General features: G+C 52.4%; 1 protein-coding gene across 3 annotated transcripts in view; it reads right to left on the bottom strand.

Annotated features, from left to right (window-relative positions):
• Positions 1-2,226: 2,226 nt before the first annotated feature.
• Positions 2,227-16,313, bottom strand: part of Slc6a17 (solute carrier family 6 member 17) — a 50,543-nt gene continuing 36,456 nt past the window's right edge. For all 3 annotated transcript variants that reach the window (XM_004659013.3, XM_045138829.1, XM_045138828.1), the window contains exons 7-12: positions 12,217-12,458; positions 11,780-11,972; positions 10,045-10,237; positions 9,344-9,503; positions 6,424-6,586; positions 2,227-6,004 (exon numbers count right to left, since the gene is read on the bottom strand). In XM_004659013.3, coding sequence (XP_004659070.1) covers positions 5,636-6,004; positions 6,424-6,586; positions 9,344-9,503; positions 10,045-10,237; positions 11,780-11,972; positions 12,217-12,458 — 1,320 coding nt within the window. In that variant the 3' untranslated portion in view covers positions 2,227-5,635. The remainder of the gene's footprint in view (positions 6,005-6,423; positions 6,587-9,343; positions 9,504-10,044; positions 10,238-11,779; positions 11,973-12,216; positions 12,459-16,313) is intronic.

A 16,313-nucleotide genomic window follows, 5' to 3' on the forward strand; every position in this document is an offset into this window, starting at 1 on the left:
CACAGATGCTGAAAACAGACAATGGAGATCTCTGGCACCCCAGACTAGGCTTACTGCGCATGAGCTAATGAAATCTGTGTCCTCTCCATTCTGAACAGATGCTGGGACGCACAGACTATGGTGGGGAGGGACACTGTGCCATTTTCATGCCCAAGTCTCAGAAGTGGGTAGTTTGCGTTTTTGGTTTCTTGAAATGGTCTGGGTACTTTGAGCCATCAGGTAAAAAGTCTGGCCTCTGGAGAGGAGCCGTGGTGGAAAGGCCAGCTGCAGATTGCTCTGACTGTCAGACCCATCCCCAGTCATTCTCACTGAGGAGCCCGACATTTGGATGGACGTACAGAGGCTGCCTTGGAGCCTCCCAGCCGCTCTTCTTATGGCAGCTATAAACCACAGAGGGAACTCAGTTGCCCTCAAAAGAGTTGATTTGCACCTGAATTCCTCACTCACAGAATCATAAGACTAATACAATGGTTGTCTTAAGCTACTAAGATTTGAGCTGACTAGGATAATATACATTATCTCATTCTACCCACTCTCCCCTTCGCAGACTAGGGAATTTTAGCTCCGAGGGATTATCAAGTAATTTAGCTAAGGAAACACAGGTCACCTGACATTTGAATTTAAGCCTGAATTTGAGTCTGGCTCCAGAGTGCCTTCATACTGAAGCCCTTATTATACTGGGTTTTAGTGGGTCTGAGCACCCCTCCTGGAAGAGCTGGCGTTTTAACCAAAAATATTACCTTCCAGCAGCCGGTCAAATCTACAAGGAAAGATTTTTCCAGCACTGGGACATTTCCTTGTCCCAGAGGCAAGTAGGTTGAGCTACCTCTTCCCTTGGCAAAGCTCAGGAGAGTGAGGCCTGACTTACTTGTCTTTAGGTGCTCATGGCTAGCATGGAGTCTGTCCATGGTGTGGATTTAATGTTTGTTCAACAAATACTCCCCAAAGTGACAGAGTGGGGAGAGGCCACAGGATAAAATCTGGACCGAAAGGCTTTCCTGCCACCTGGTGGCCTTTCCTGGAACAACGCCTTCTTCTCTGTGGCCCAGGATGGAAAGGGAAGGTTCTTTGGGGACCCAAGCTGAGTGACTGAGATCACACAGCAACATTCCAGGCTAGTGTGGGGTGGGGGTGAGACTTTTCCAATGCCTGATGCTTGCATTCCTCAACGGGACAGGAAGAAGCGGCTCTTCTGCTACCAACTCATTCTGTTCTTCATGCTACTGCGTTCTCTGGGTGCTTAATACAAATTTGGGGGCTGGAGAGATGGCTTAGTGGTTAAGCGCTTGCCTGTGAAGCCTAAGACCCGGGTTCGAGGCTCATTTTCTCAGGACCTACATTAGCCAGATGCACAAGGGGGCGCACGCATGTGGAGTTCCTTTACAGTGGCTGGACGCCCTGGCGCGCCCATTGTCTCCCCCCCACACCTCCATCTGTCGCTCTCAAATAAATAAATAAAGATAAACAAAAAAAAATACAAATTTGGGACTGAACTTTGAGGAGACAGGTGGTGTAACAGCTGAACATCATTATCTTCCACCAAAGATTCCAAAAGCTATCAAACAGGAAGCAAAGGGTGACTCTCTTAGAACTTCAACACAGCACGCTGCGGGTCAGCTCACCTCCCCAGCACTAAGCCCTAAGGCCCCTGTCTTACCAGAGCTCACTCTCAGACCTCGAGAGACCGGCAGCTTCCCAGGCCTGAGATGGGCCTTCAGACCCCATCCTTGCGCATCCTTTCTTTCTTTCTTTTTTTTTTTTTTTAAAAGAACTTATTTATTTAAGGGAGGGAGAGAGAAAATAATCGGTGTGCCAGGGCCTTTAGCCACTGCAAACACTCCAAACACATGTACCACCTTGTATATCTGGCTTATGTGGGTCCTGGCTAATCAAACCTGGGTCCTCTGGCTTCGTAGGCAAGCACCTTAACCACTAAGCAACTTCTCCAGCCCAGGTAGAGCTTTTCTTGATGACAAGCAGGACACCAACAAACGCTGTTCTCATATCACATGGAGCCGCCTTTTCCTTACCCGGGCAAACCTAGACCAAAATCACCAGAATCAGAGAAGAGTGGCAAAGATCACAGGTGTGTGGAGTAGCCGCAACACAGTGAGGTCCACTACAAGGGCACTGTTTCCAGTACCCAGGCAATGACCACATACCTCTCCCATCGTGGCTTCATCAACCCCCCCCACATTCCTAGAGAAGGAAAGAAAGGCCAGAGGGGGAGGTAAGAACAGACACTTTATTGTACACCAGGGTAAGGGAGAGAACAGAGGGGCCCTGGGGTGACAGTGCCTCATCCCCTCCCCTAAGCTGAGTGGTCCTGACCCAGGGTTCTGACCAGCCTTGGGACACATGGACTGGAACTGTTCTGAACCAGTTTCAGGACCTGACGCGACTACCTGGTGTGTGTGTTTGCATCTGTACAAAGCAGGGCTTCTCGTGAGAAAGGACCCTGGACCCTCTCCCCCCAGCCCCAACCACGAGGTTCTAGTGAAGGTCCCCACATTTCAGGGCTTGGTGGAGGAGCCCAGGGGTGTACAAGGAGTCTTGCTTCTTTTTCACAGTGGGGGGTAATCTGGTGGGGGGGGGGATGTAGAATGCAGCTATGAGGAAGGGCAGAAGGGCAGCCCCCTGCCTGGTAATACTGCAGGCCTGCATGGGGCCCCATCCCTCAGGCCACGGGCCTCCACACAGGCTGACTTTAAGGGCTTTTCCTGGCACTAAGACAGTGTCTGTCCCTACAGATTTATTGCTGGAGGGCAGAAACCAAGCTCACCTGCATTGCCTCACATGCCCCACCTCTCCTCTCCCACGTGGGGCTCAGGCTTCATGTTGTGTCAGTGAAGGCTCCCTGAGCAAGAAGCTGGTGATCGGGGCCCATGGGCAGGCAGGGCAGGCTACTCCTTATAGGCATATCCCTGCCCTGCCTCAGCTCAGTGACTCACAGCCCCTGAGTCCCCCTGCCTGCTGGACAGCACCAAAGCCAGTGGCAGTGGGGACCCTGTGTAGGGCCTTGGGTGCCTGGCCTTCTCTGGCCACCTCCTGTTCCTCCAGGGAAGCTGGGGGGTGGATCTCAAATGGTCAGGTGATCCCACCTCCACTCCCCAGAGGAGCCAGCACAGAGCTCAGAAGTACAGTCGGGGCAGCTGTGCTTTTGCTGTTGGAGCAGTTGGGACTGTTTCAAGGACAAACGAAGGACAGAGGTGCTGTAAGATGTCCTCCCTGGAGCTGACCATCCTAAGAGACCCAGCACTCTTCCTGTCAGATGAGACTGTGACTCCAGTTGGAACAACAAAAGGTTGGATGAAAAATAAATTTGGGGGCTCCCTGCCAGGCCCTGCTTCCCACCAAAGGTGTGAAGACAATGAGTCACCAGCAAGAAACATGCCTTTCCCCACGGTTGGGATTTCCTGTCCTGAGGCGTCACCCATAGAGCTGAGAAGAGGGAGGAAAGGTGGAGTCTTTGGAAAGTGGTGAGCATTGGGGAGTCACAAATCAGCACCCTATGCACAATCACACACGCACGCACGCACACACACACACACACCCAGCTCTGGGCCCTATATCTAACACACAGCAAAGATGCAGCTGGGACATGGCCCAGCCTACAGCCAAAGGCTACAATGAACACTACTGAGCCCACAACAGGCAAGCAGACAGGCCCAGTGTAGCCCCCTCCCACAAGTTTGCAGGCTGGGGCCTGGCCCAGCCACGCTACAAAATTAAAAATATATCAAATATACAAATGAAAATAGATCTGTACAGCACTGAGGATGAAAATAGTCCACCAGCCACAGTATAATATTGGGTTTGTCATTTCACAGCATGTACACCCACATGTACAGATTGAATGTACAATAGAAATAGCATATATAGGAGTATAGATAGTGGAGTGTCTATCCTGGGGCCTGGTTTTCCTGTTTTCTAATTTTGCTGGGGACTAGGCATGGGGCCAGGTAGGCGGTGTTGTCAGGTGAGGGGGCTGATGATGGTATGCTGCACCCCAAAAGCTCATCTCTTTGGGTAGGTGCGGGCTTCCGCTCACCTCAAAGACAAGGGCAGGTGGGACTCAGTGGGATAGAGATGAGGGGAGATGTGGGGAGCCAGTAAGAAAAGGAGATAGAAGGCTAGAGAGGGACATAGGGACAAAGGAAGGAACCCAGGTCCAAACTGTGCCTCCCACTACCAAGGGGAGTCAGGGCCACAAAAATGACCAGGACCCTCAGTAAAGGTACCCACCAGAGTTGAACAAATCTGTCAGTCCATCTGTCCATCCGTCCGTCCACCCATCTCTCTGCAAGCATTTATTCTGTCCCATTGTGAGTTCTCACAGGCTGCTCTGAGGATAGCCCAGATCCCCGGTCCCCTGGGGGAACTGAGAAGGAAGGGCAGGACATGGTTAAGTTAGCTGCAGCCTCCCTGGGGGGCCTCAGGACAGAGGCTCCGCCTGGCTCTTGGCAGCCTCCAGTGGCCACCTCTGCTCATCACATTCCAGGGAAGCTTGGGGAAGGTTTCCAAGGTGTCTGCACACAAGGTGGACACTGGGGGCTGGGCTTGTGCAACAAGGAGAGTGAGTGGTGGCCCAAAGGGGCAGTGAAATTCATTACCTGTCTGTTCCCTAGGAACAAAGTTTCCTGGTGGCATGCCCTTGAAGACACCAGGGACCCTTGTTCCAGGGGAGGAAGCTGCCACGCAAGAGAGCATCATGGAGCTTCAGGTGAAGAGAGGGAGTGTGCTTCATTTGTGCTCCAAACCGTCTAAGTTGTGCTGGAAACCTCACCTAGCAGCTCACGCTTTCCTCTCAGGGAAAGGCCACTGCCCTGGGCTCCAAGTTGGGTGGAGGGAACTGGGAGATGGCTAAATCCTGACTCAGCCAGTGTGCTTCCAGGCAGGGCCAGGAGCACGCCCTAGATGCCCCTAGCAGGCATAGGACAGTAACTGATTCTCTCTTCAGCCGATGAAGAGGGCCCCCCCGCCCCCCGCGGTTAAGTTTTCTGATCAAGCCCAAAGACACCACTAGCCTCGAAAACCAGAATTTGGGAGCTTCTGTGCACCCCACCAAGTCAGTGTCCTTGAGCGCAGGCATATCGTGTTCCCACCCCATCTGGGCAGCGTCTTGGCTGGGGAGCAACCCGACTAAGTTGGGCATGATGAGTCCTGTTCTTTTGGCAGACTGGGCAAAGTCCACGTCTTGAACCCTTAGTCCTGATGCCTCTTGGCACCCCTGTGCAGCACACGGGTATCCTCCCCCAGACCTAAGACCCACTGGTGGCAGGCTACAGGGGGTGAGGGTGACTCTAAAAATGGTCACTTGGAGTACCCCCATACTGGGAGTCAAGACTTCCGGATTGTTTTAGTTACATGGCTGCAATTTGGTGAGAAGTTTTCAAAAAGTTATGGGTTGGAGGCCAAGATTAGGGAAAAACTTGTCTGCAGACCCTTGCTCACAGATCGGGAGCAGTCTGCTGGGACATGGACAGGGAGTGAGACAACACAGGCCCTCTGTCCTTGGGCAGAAGGCCTGGCCTGAGCCTGGAGGCCACCATGGAGAAAGAGGCCAGACCCAGGCAAGTGGGCAGGTTGGGTATGTTGGGGGGGGAGGGGGGAGGAAGGAAGGGTAGGGCAGTGGTCACAGCTCGGACTCAGGAGTGCTGGCCAGGAGGTAGCCGCTTCCATAGCGTCCATTGGGGTTGCCGCTGTTCTCCAGGGGTGACGTGCTGCCAGGCCCCAGATAGGAGCGGTGGGTAGGCATGGGGGAGGGCGCCTCACTGGGCACTTTGCTAAGGATGAAGCGGGTCTCATCATTTTCCTCCAGGTTGGAGATGTCCTTCATCATGCGACCCTTCTTGTAGGACACAGAGAGGGTATTGGAGCCGTCAGAGAGCAGGTGGAAATGTCTCAGGATGAACACCACAGGGATGGGCAGGGTCGCCACGGCAATGAGGGTGATCAGCAGCGCCATGGCCCAACTGGGGAAGTACAGGTAGTGCTCCGCAGCCTGCGGGGAGGCAGCAGGGAGGCTGGTACAGGCACTTGGCAGCGGCTTCCCACCCTCGCCCACAGCCTGCCCTCCTCCCCTCCCCCCGCCCTGGAGATGGTGCCACTTGAGTTTCGCTGGTCGTACGGGTTAAGTGGTCTCAGCGTCTACATCTCCATGGACATGGAGAGAGGCTACGGGGTAGAAAGCCTCGACCAATGAGCTGATCTTGCTGAAGCTTCGGCTTCAGTTGTGCTCTAGGAATGACGCCGTATCTCAGGGTTGTCGTAAAGACGGCTACACGTTCGGAATGCAAGGCATTAGGCGGGGCCAGGTGCAGAATAGCCACCCCGTGAAGGCTTATCCCAATTGTATGTTGTTGCATTAAAGGACTGAGGCGATTCAAGTAGCCCTGAGTTCGGGGACCCCCCACCTCTCACCTCCTCCTTGATCCAGGCACTGTAGCCTGGGGGCGTCACCCCCAGCTGGATGATGCTGGCTGTCGTGAGCACGGCCATGCACAGTGGGGACACGAACTTCCACATGTAGAAATAGAAGCGGTAGGGTTGGAAGCCCAGCATCTCAGTCAGCTCCTGCATGAACCTGCGGGGCGCAGCAGAGGACCCAGCTGTTGGCACCTTCACTGCTGTGCCCACCCTTTCCCCCACAGCCACCTCCTCCTGACCAGTCCCTTCTGGCCTCTCAGTCTTCACCTTCAGTGTCCATGGTGCAAGCCTCTTGGAGGCTCTCCTCTGACTACCCCATACCACATGCCTCCAGGGATAGGACACAGACAGGCAGGCTCACAATGAGCCACCCCACATCAGCCTGGCTCAAGCCTCCCCCTGCTGGAAAAGAGGCAGCAGTGCATCTTCCCAGCTTAGGAGAAGGAAGCTGCCTGAACATGGGAAAATTCCTAAGCAGGGGTCCATGCAGCTAAATCCCAGGAAGACAGCAGGCTGTGTATCTGAGTATCATATCATACAAAGCTCATCTTTATCTCAATCATATGAACTAAACTTGGGAAGCAAACACAGTAGTGCCAACAATACCTGCGGTCCTGTCACCAAAGGATAAAGTTAAGATATTTTCTTTCTTTCTTTTCTTTTCTTTTTTTTTTTTTTTTTTTTTGAGGTAGGGTCTCACTCTAGGTGTGGCTGACCTGGAATTCACTCTGTAGTCTCAGGGTGGCCTCGAACTCATGGCGATCCTCCTACCTCTGCCTCCCTAGTGCTGGGATTAAAGGCGTGCACCACCACGCCTGGCAAAGTCAAGATATTTTCATACCACATGACAGTTTTTTTTTCCATTTATATCCGTGTGTGTGCATGAGCACACATGCGTGTGCACATGTATGTGTGTGTGCGTGCATGCATGGATATGCCAGGACTGAAAAAAATGCCAGACCCCTGTGCCATTCTTTTGCAGCTGGCCTATGTGGGCAGCTTGGAAGTTGAACCCAGGCCATGAGACTTTGCAAGCACCTTTAGCTGCTGAGCCACCTCCCCAGCCCCCACATGACAGTTTTTGAAGATATCTGGGAACATTTCTATTCATCACCACTTTGAGATTATAGTTGTTACTAGATCCACAACTAAATCTTGTAACTTAATGCAGTAAAAATAAAGCATGCGCACACTAGACTTTACCAGTCCTCTGCACTCATACTTATTTTAGCTTACGCATTTTAAAGTGCTCTTCTTGGGACAGACACAGGGCTTTAGCAGACTGCGCTGGAGCCCACGGCTTCCAGAGTCAGAACCCCTCCACCAGAGCCTTTGAACCCTTGCTCCCACGACGGACAGAGGAGCTCTTCTTGCCTCCTTCCCCCTCCTTCCTTCTCTTTTTGTTGGCTTTTTGAGGCAAGATGTTATTATATAGCCCCTCATCTTGTATTCTCTCAGGAAGCAGATAACCCCAGTAACACAGTCCTGATTCCAGTACCATCAGGACATCAGGGAGGGTCAGGCTGAGGTGGTTCCTGGAAGCCCTTGACTTTGCTGAGTAGAGAGAGAGACAGTGGCCATAGGAAACACTGAGCTGGCAGAAGGGGCCTAGCCCTGGAGCCCCCCGAGAACACAGACTTGACCTGAAATGGGGATGACGCTAAGAGCCGACAGTGAGTGGAGGTCTGCCTCAGGGTCACAACATGAGGATACATCTTATCACTGTAGCTTCTTCCCCTGCCAGCCATAAACTTGGGGCCAAGACCACACCTTCAGTGGCACACAACCAGCGGCTAGGGAGAGGGCTTAGTCAGTCAAGTGCTTGCCACATCAGCGGGAGGAACTGAGTTTGGATCCCCAGAACCCACGTAAGTGTGAGGTGTGACGGTACACACCTGTAAGCTCAGCACAGGGAGATGCACACAGGGGGTCCCTGGGGCCTGCTGGCTAGCTCATAAAGCTGAACCTGTGAGCTCAAAGTTCAGTGAGAGATCCTGTCTCAGAACTAGGGTGGAGAGTTAGAGGAAGATACCCAAAGTTAACCTTTGGCCTCTACACGCATGTTCACACACTTGCACATGCACAAAGGTGCACCCACATGCGTATGAACATGCAGACACATACAAAACAACTATGGGGGGGGGCTGGAGAGACAGCTTAGTGGTTAAGGCGCTTGCCTGAAAAGCCTGTAGATCTAGGTGATTCCCCAGTACCCGTGTACATCAGATATACAAGGTGGCACATGAATCTGGAGTTTATTTGCAGTGGCTGGAGGCCCTAACATGCCCATTATTTCTCTCTATATATATCTCTTTCTCTCTCTCTCTCAAATAAATAAATAAAATATTAAAAAGAATAACTAGAGCCGGGTGTGGTGGCGCACGCCTTTAATCCCAGCACTCGGGAGGCAGAGGTAGGATGGTTGCCGTGAGACTCCATAGTGAATTCCAGGTCAGCCTGGGCTAGAGTGAGACCTTACCTCGCAAAACCAAAAAAAAAAAAGAAGAAGAAGAAGAAGAAGAAGAACATTGTGAATCAAGCTGCTGAAGTCTTCCAGTTCTTTGAGGGAAGAGGACTTTGGAGTCCCACCAGCTGCTTGGTAAGCTTCACAGACATCTACAGAGTTGCAAAGCAAAGCGGCGTGCTGATGCAGGATAGTTTAGGCCTGGATCAGGACCTGAACCCGGGACTCTTAGCTCTTCAGTATGGCTCCCTGACTAGCCAAGAGGCCTGGCATAGTCATAGCCTCTCTCTGAGCCTCAGATTCCTGGTAGCCAGGGACACTATTACTTCTGACAGTCCATGGCCTCCTGCGCTATTCACAAGCAGCTGTGGGAACACTGCGTCCCAGGAAGTCATGATTGGACAGAGCTCTCCTGCCGCCCCCCCCCGCCCCCCTGAGTGACCTCCTTACTTCTTGGTCCCATAAATCCAGGCCACAGCGATGTTTTCGAGGATGACGATGACAGTGAGTGGCAGGGTTGCAGAGTAGTCATCAAACATGGTGACAAAGTAGTTTCCGGAACGCTGGACGAACAACAGCCCCACGAAGAATGCAAAGACACAGCAGCCCACTGCAGAGAGCCAGGAGGCCGGTGTGGGGGCAAAGGTGCAGGGTGGGCGGGGCCCTGGGGGTTGTGGGGGCACCCTGGGGGCATCGCGCTGCACCACGAGCAGGCCTGTCACCTGTCTAGCCATAGGCACAACCCTGAAGGAGGGGCATAAAGCTAGGGTTCCCCCTTTACCAGGAAGGAAGCCTCCCGCGGAGGGCATAGACCATTCTCTCGCCCCCACTCCTGGCACAGCACCAAGCTTCTCCACCTAATGACTGCATTGGATTTAAATGATTCATTGGCTTGCTCCCATTCTCCTTCCCCCCACCTCAGTTTCCCCATTTGAGAACAGGAAGATACTCCCCCCACCGCCCTTGGATGAAGGTGAGAGATACCACATATGCTGACAGTACTGGTGGCTCAGTGGTACATCCAGCCTCCAGCTGTGTTCCCGGTGAAGGGAGTAGAACCTTCTAGGGGTGATCCAGTCAGAACTTCATCTTTCTGCAGTCACACTGAGCACCCAGGCAAGCCAGGGCCAGGTGGGGCCTCAGGGCGTTACCTGTGAACATCTCCTTGGGCACCTTGAAGGTGTCGATGATGGGCGTGGTGATGCCTGCCATGGTCCCGATCATGCTGCCCAGGCCCAGGTTGATGAGCATCAGGAAGAACATGACGGACCAGAACGGGGAGGCTGGGAAGTGCGTCATGGCCTCGGTGAAGGCAATGAAGGCCAGGCCCGTGCCCTGTACGGACTGAGAGCGGGGCACGGGGTGACACACACTCCCTGTCTTGGGGGCTGGAGAAATCACTGCTCCTTCTTTTTCAAGGATCCTTGACTCCACCTGAACCCTGTCAGCTCGAGTCAGTGGGCCTCAAACTTCAGTGAGCATCAGAATTTCTGGGGGCGGGGGCACAGATTTTGGTGGCTCACACCCGTGATCCCAACACTCAGGAGGATGCTCTAAGAGTGCAAGGCTAGCCTGGAGGACACAGCGAGTTCCAGGCTAACCTGGGCTACAGAGTAAGACCCTAGCTCAGAAAAACAGAACAACAATTTTAAAAACCCAAAGCATTAAAAAGAGAAAATTCCCGAGAGAGTGCTACGGGGGATCTGGAATCTACAAGGTTACCCTTGTACCCCCAGTGATCCAGGTGCAACACTTATGTCCTGAAATATGCCCAGAGCAAGACCCTGCCTCTGCCTCAGCCACACTGGCGACTCTCAGCCTTGAACCGCTGCCCAGTCTCAGCTGCACAGTGGAAGCAATGAGGCCTTTAGACACCTCTCACCCCACCATACCTGAGCGCTTCCCACCTGAACAATGATTTGATTGGTCTGGGGTGAAGCTGGTATGAAACTCTATAAATCCACCACCATTCTCATGGCTAACCTGGGTAAGGAGCCAATGCTTTAATGCTTGGGTCCTGCTCATGGGTCACCTGGCCACACACTGCCCACCCGTTCACTTATCACATCCTGCCATCATGAAGGACCACGTGCCTCCACCCAAGTGAATTTGTGATTCTTGTCATTTGGATGCTAATGAGGTTGCTTTGTTTGAAGAGAACTTGCTACAATCTTAACTGTATCATCGGGCCAGGCCGCACTCATGAGAATGGGGCAGAGTTTCATGGAGCATCGTAGTGGGGACGGCCAGAGGTCCTCTGATGGGGCTCCTTTGCTTTTGAATACCTGGGGAGGGTCGGGGAATGTAGGACACAGCTCTAGTGTGGCAGCGGGAGCGTGAACAGCTGTGGGAGAAGAGCTTCGAGGGATGGATTCTGGACCAGAGTACATGGATTTAAATGTTTGCTGACCAATTCACTAGCTATGAGACGTTGATCAAGACCGCCTCTTCCCCCCACACACACCAACCTACAGACTGATCTTTCATAAAACAGGGGACAATATTAATACACAATTTATAACCTGTGAGGAAGGTCAAAGGAGATGGAAAGCTAAGGGCAGACACTAACATCTACCTGTTTCATACCCTGTATATGAGACACTGTTCTAAGAGCATCACATACACAGACCTGTGAGCAGGAAGCCCACTCAATTAATGGGGAAGTTGCCCCACTCCAGCTGTGGCTCCTGTGGGTCACACGGCCCCATGTCTCATCCTAATCCTACCTCAGTGCAGGGGCTTTGCCCGTCTCTGTCCCTATCTGGACACAGAGCAAACCCTCGCTTGTCAGGAAATGAATGACTCCTTATAGGCTTTCAAAATTTGTGCCCAAGCTCTGGCCATCACGCACTGCCTGCCTTGGGAAGTGAAGTGTGTCCCTGGTACCTTGTCCAGCTCATCCTCCAGGAGGCAGGGGTCCAGGCCCAGGGCTGGGAAGCGGTCCTCCTTCACGGTCATGATGACACGGTACATCTCGGCGTAGTCTTTGGTGGTAAGGTGGGAGAAGTTAACATGCGGCGGGATGAGGTCCCGGCTCAGGACATTGGAGTTGAGGTACCCCAGGATTTTCTCTGCATTCCTGCCGCATAGAGGGGAGACCAGGTAAGAAGGCGGCAGTGGAACCCCGGAGGCCCCTCCCAGAAACCTAGGCAAGACTCCAACAGGCTGCCAACAGAAGCATCTCCGATCCTGTCCCTGTGAGCCATGGCTGGGGAAGACGGCAATCCTATGGTCTCGTTCCTGCGTGCCCTGCTCGGTCCACCCTGCTACTCCTAGGTGCGGCAGGCAGGGGAAGCAGGGACGGCAGGGGCCATACCACTTACTCGACCACGCACTTCTCGTTCATGATGTTGGCCTTGAAGCCCAGCACAGCGAACACCACGAGGGTGGCCAGCACAGACGTGAAGAAGTTGATGAAGGACACCAAGGCAGCGTCGAAGTGGCAGTTGTTGTCCTGCTTGTTGTAGCTGGAGAAAGCGATGACGCCGCCAAAGCCCAGCCCCAGGGCGAAGAAGACCTGTGTGGCTGCCTCCCGCCACACCTGGGGGTCCAGCATCTTGTCCAGCTGTGGGGGGGAATGACCACAGGGCAAAGAAAGACACAGAGAGATGGTGGCTTTACTCACATGACCTAGACCCCTCCACACACCCCTTTTTCCTCAGCCTCAACCGAGTTCAAAGACAGTTTATAGCCATAAGAAGCTCTGGCTCTGGGACTCCAGACAATTCACCTAAGTCCTCCGAGCCTCAGTTTCCTCCAGTGCAAAAGGCAGATAACAAGAGTATCAACTTCAGAGACTGTTGCAAGGCTTGGGTGTGGAAAAGTAAATGCTGAGTGCTTACATAAGGGCCTAAACCATGATGGCATTTGGGCAGCATGAGGCCATTTCCAAAGTCCTTTTCTGCTTTCCTTCACAGTGTGTTCCCTGAGGCAGGGACCAAGGGTATGAAAGGAAGCCGGGTCCCAGCATCCGTGGGGCTCATGTTCTAATCAGAGACGTGGATATTGGTAGAGTAATACCAGCAACAGATGCAAAATTGAAAGTATGACAAGGGCTGTGACAGCCAGACACTAAATGCTCAGAGCACCTGGAACAGAAGTCCAGTGAGCCAGGAGATAAAGGGTACTTGCTAGGAGCAGGATCCTCAGCTGGTACCTGACGGGTGGCAGCAGGAGTGAAGACAGCATTAATTAGGGCAGAGAGATCGGTGTGAGCCGAGGTCCTAAGGTGGGACAGAGGGTAGACAGAAAGGGAAAGGGAAGTGGCCAGGGTGGTTACACCAGGAGGAAGCAGAGCTGTATAATTGAGGGAGCACAGGCGAACAGATAGGAAGGGGCAGATCATGCCAAATGTCCTCCACAGCCTCACGTGCTTGTGCTTAAGACTCCTACTGATGGAGCTTTGGGAGGTAGAGCCTTGCTGGAGGAGGTGTGCGGCTGCCTGTGAACCTTGGGATTTGATGGTCCGGCCCAGCTTGCTGGTACACTCTTGCTGCTTCCTCCCAGCTGAGGTGACCAGAGGCGAAGCCCGTTGGTCTGTTCTTGCCACGCTGACCCTGTCACGGTGATGTTTCCCCTCAAAATAGTAAGCTTCAACAAACCCTGTCCTTCTACGAGCTTTTTCCAGTCAGGTGTTTGTCTCAGCAATGAGAAGATAACTGCTCCAGTGCTGGCGGTAAGGGGGTCACAGGTCAGGGGGTGCAGGTAAGAGGGACAGATGGAGTGGTGCAAGTGAGGAAGTACAGGTGGGTGGCACAGGTGAAATGATTCCAGTGAGGCTGCACCAGGTGAGGTGAGCAGGTAAGATGGTGCGGGTGGAGTGGGACAGCTAGATGGTACAGATGGCATTGGGAAGCAGGTAGGGGAGGCAGGGGAGGTGGCATAGGTGAGTTTGTGCAGGAGATGATCTTTTTTTTTTTTTTGCAAGTGGGTTCACGCAGGTAAGATGGTATAGGTGAGTTTGTGCAGGTGGAGCAGTGCAGGTAGAAGAGTGTGTGTCAGGTAGTACAGATCATGCTCACGCAGCCAAGAGTCAAAGGCCTGTAGAGGGCCTTGTAACCATCTGTGGTGATTTAAATTAGGTGTCCCCCATAAACTCATGTGTTCTGAATGCTTAGGTAGCGATTTGGGAATTGGAGCCTTGCTAGAGGAGGTGTGTTCTTAGGGGCAGGCTTATGCATGTTTTTCCTTGCCAGTGTTTGACACACACTCCTGCTGCTGTTGTCCATCTGATGTTGGCCAGGAGGGTGATGTCCATCCTGTGCTCATGCCATCATTTTCCCCTGCCATCATGGAGCTTCCCCTCAAGTCTGTAAGCCAAAATAAACCCTTTCCTCCCATAAGCTGCTTTTGGTCTGGTGCTTGGTGCCGGCAACTTGAAGGTGACTGCAACGCCACCAGAGGCACTTAATCCAGGAAAAACCAAAGGCTCTAAGAAGGAAGGATACTATCAGATGTAGTTTTCTAGAGGAAACCAATGTACACAGCCAGGAAGCCATGAAGAAGTACCTTCCTGCCGGGCGTGGAGGCTCACGCCTTTAATCCCAGCACTCAGGAGGCAGAGGTAGGAGGATCACCGTGAGTTCGAGGCCACCCTGAGACTCCATCGTGAATTCCAGGTCAGCCTGGGCTAGAGTGAGACCCTACCTCACAAACCAAAAAAAAAAAAAGTACCTTCTGGTGGTCCAGGTGGCAGGCAATGGTGGCTCTGCCTGGGGCCAGGTGGGACTGATAGAGAAACTTAAGCAGGAGAAACCAAGAAGACCCAAGAGATGGATTGGATATGGATGGGGGCCCAAACTCAGCTTGGACTACAGACTTTTGGGGCTAATTTTACGTTGGGAAGGCAGTGTGGTGCATGTGTCACATAGCTGGCTGACTGCGCCCGCCCCCAGCAGGCTGCAGGGAGATACCCTGTAATCAAGCACATGAGGGTTTTGGCAGCAGAATATGGAATCTTCACACCGCACAGATCAATAAAGACTATAAATAACCTCACGTCTGTGCAGGTCGTTTCCCTCCAAATAAGTTATGAGGGGAAGAAACAAGGGAAAGCAACCTTTGGTTTTTAAGGGGATTTGGGTTTGGGATCTGTGGATAGGGAAACAGGAGCTTGTTACTGTGCCTCACAGAGAAGTGGGGATTTGAGAAAAGGAGACGAGCAGACAGCCTCCTCTGAGAAGGGGCTCCTGTACACCTTTTCTCTCCTGGTAGGGTTTAAAAGTGAGTCTCCCAAAAGGGCTCCAGAAAAAGGTGTAGGGATTGCATACACCTAGGAAGGCATGCTGATGTTCAGTGGTGTCCCCGGGTGCCCACTGTGACAATTCCACCAACTGCTGGAGCCTGAGCACATCTCTTGGGCTAGAAAACCAGGACCTAAAGAAGAGCTATGGGCAGTTTCATGATTGCCACCTAGGAAGGAGTATGGGATTTTGTGAGAGGGCAAGTTGACATGAAAGAGTGCTTGTCATGTTCCCTGCATGATAAAAATCTTCAGTGATTCTCCTTTCAGTCTTCTGGGATAACCTTTTGTCCATTCTATGTTCTCTGTACTCTAAGGAATGATTTTTTTTTTTTTTTGAGGCAGGGTCTCACTCTAGCCCAGAATGACCTAGAACTCACTCTGTAGTCCCAGGTTGCCCTCGAACTCACAGCAACCCTCTTACCTCTGCCTTTTCAAGTGCTGGGATCAAAGACGTGCACCACCACGCCCGGCCTGTTCTCCCTGCTCTGAATGCAGCACATTTGCCACGCTTCATACTCTTGGGCTTGCCCCTGGCTGGCTTGTCAACCTGGAATTCCCTTCCTCCTACTCACTTTTTGGCAAACTCCTATATAATTTTCAAAACCCAACACAAGCACCATTCCTCTCTGAAGCTTCTGCTGACTTCCGGGGCCAGAACTAGTCACGGTACGTGCACACTCAAGCTCTTGTCGGTACGTCTTCCTTCTAGCTCAGACCTGTGTGGACAGTGCCTGGCACACAGAAGAGAAGGAAAGGGTGGTGAGCGAGACAGAGAGACAGACAGATGAAAGCTGACCTAAGTCCTTGAGGTTGGGAGCAGAGCAGGGAAGACCAGAGAAGGGTCTGTGGATATAGCAGACTTCTTGGGCTATGACGTGGTCCTTTAGGACAAGCAGATTCTTGGGTGTTGAAACTTAAACTTTGTAAAACTTAGCTATATTAATGTTGCCTGCTTTTCTGGTAGTGGGGGGGAACTTTTCAGAAGGAAGGACAGGATTAAAGTCTATGCAATGACTTTGGATGAGAGCAGTTGTTTCTTTGTTAAGATCTTATGTATTGGGCTGGATAGATGGCTTTGTGGTTCAGGCACTTGCCTGTAAAGTCAAAGGACCTAGGTTCAATTCCCCAGGATCCATGCCAGCCAGATGCACAAGGTAGTGCATGCATCTGGAGTTC

Source organism: Jaculus jaculus, chromosome 19 (genome assembly GCF_020740685.1).
Source record: "Jaculus jaculus isolate mJacJac1 chromosome 19, mJacJac1.mat.Y.cur, whole genome shotgun sequence".
Taxonomy (NCBI): domain Eukaryota; kingdom Metazoa; phylum Chordata; class Mammalia; order Rodentia; family Dipodidae; genus Jaculus; species Jaculus jaculus.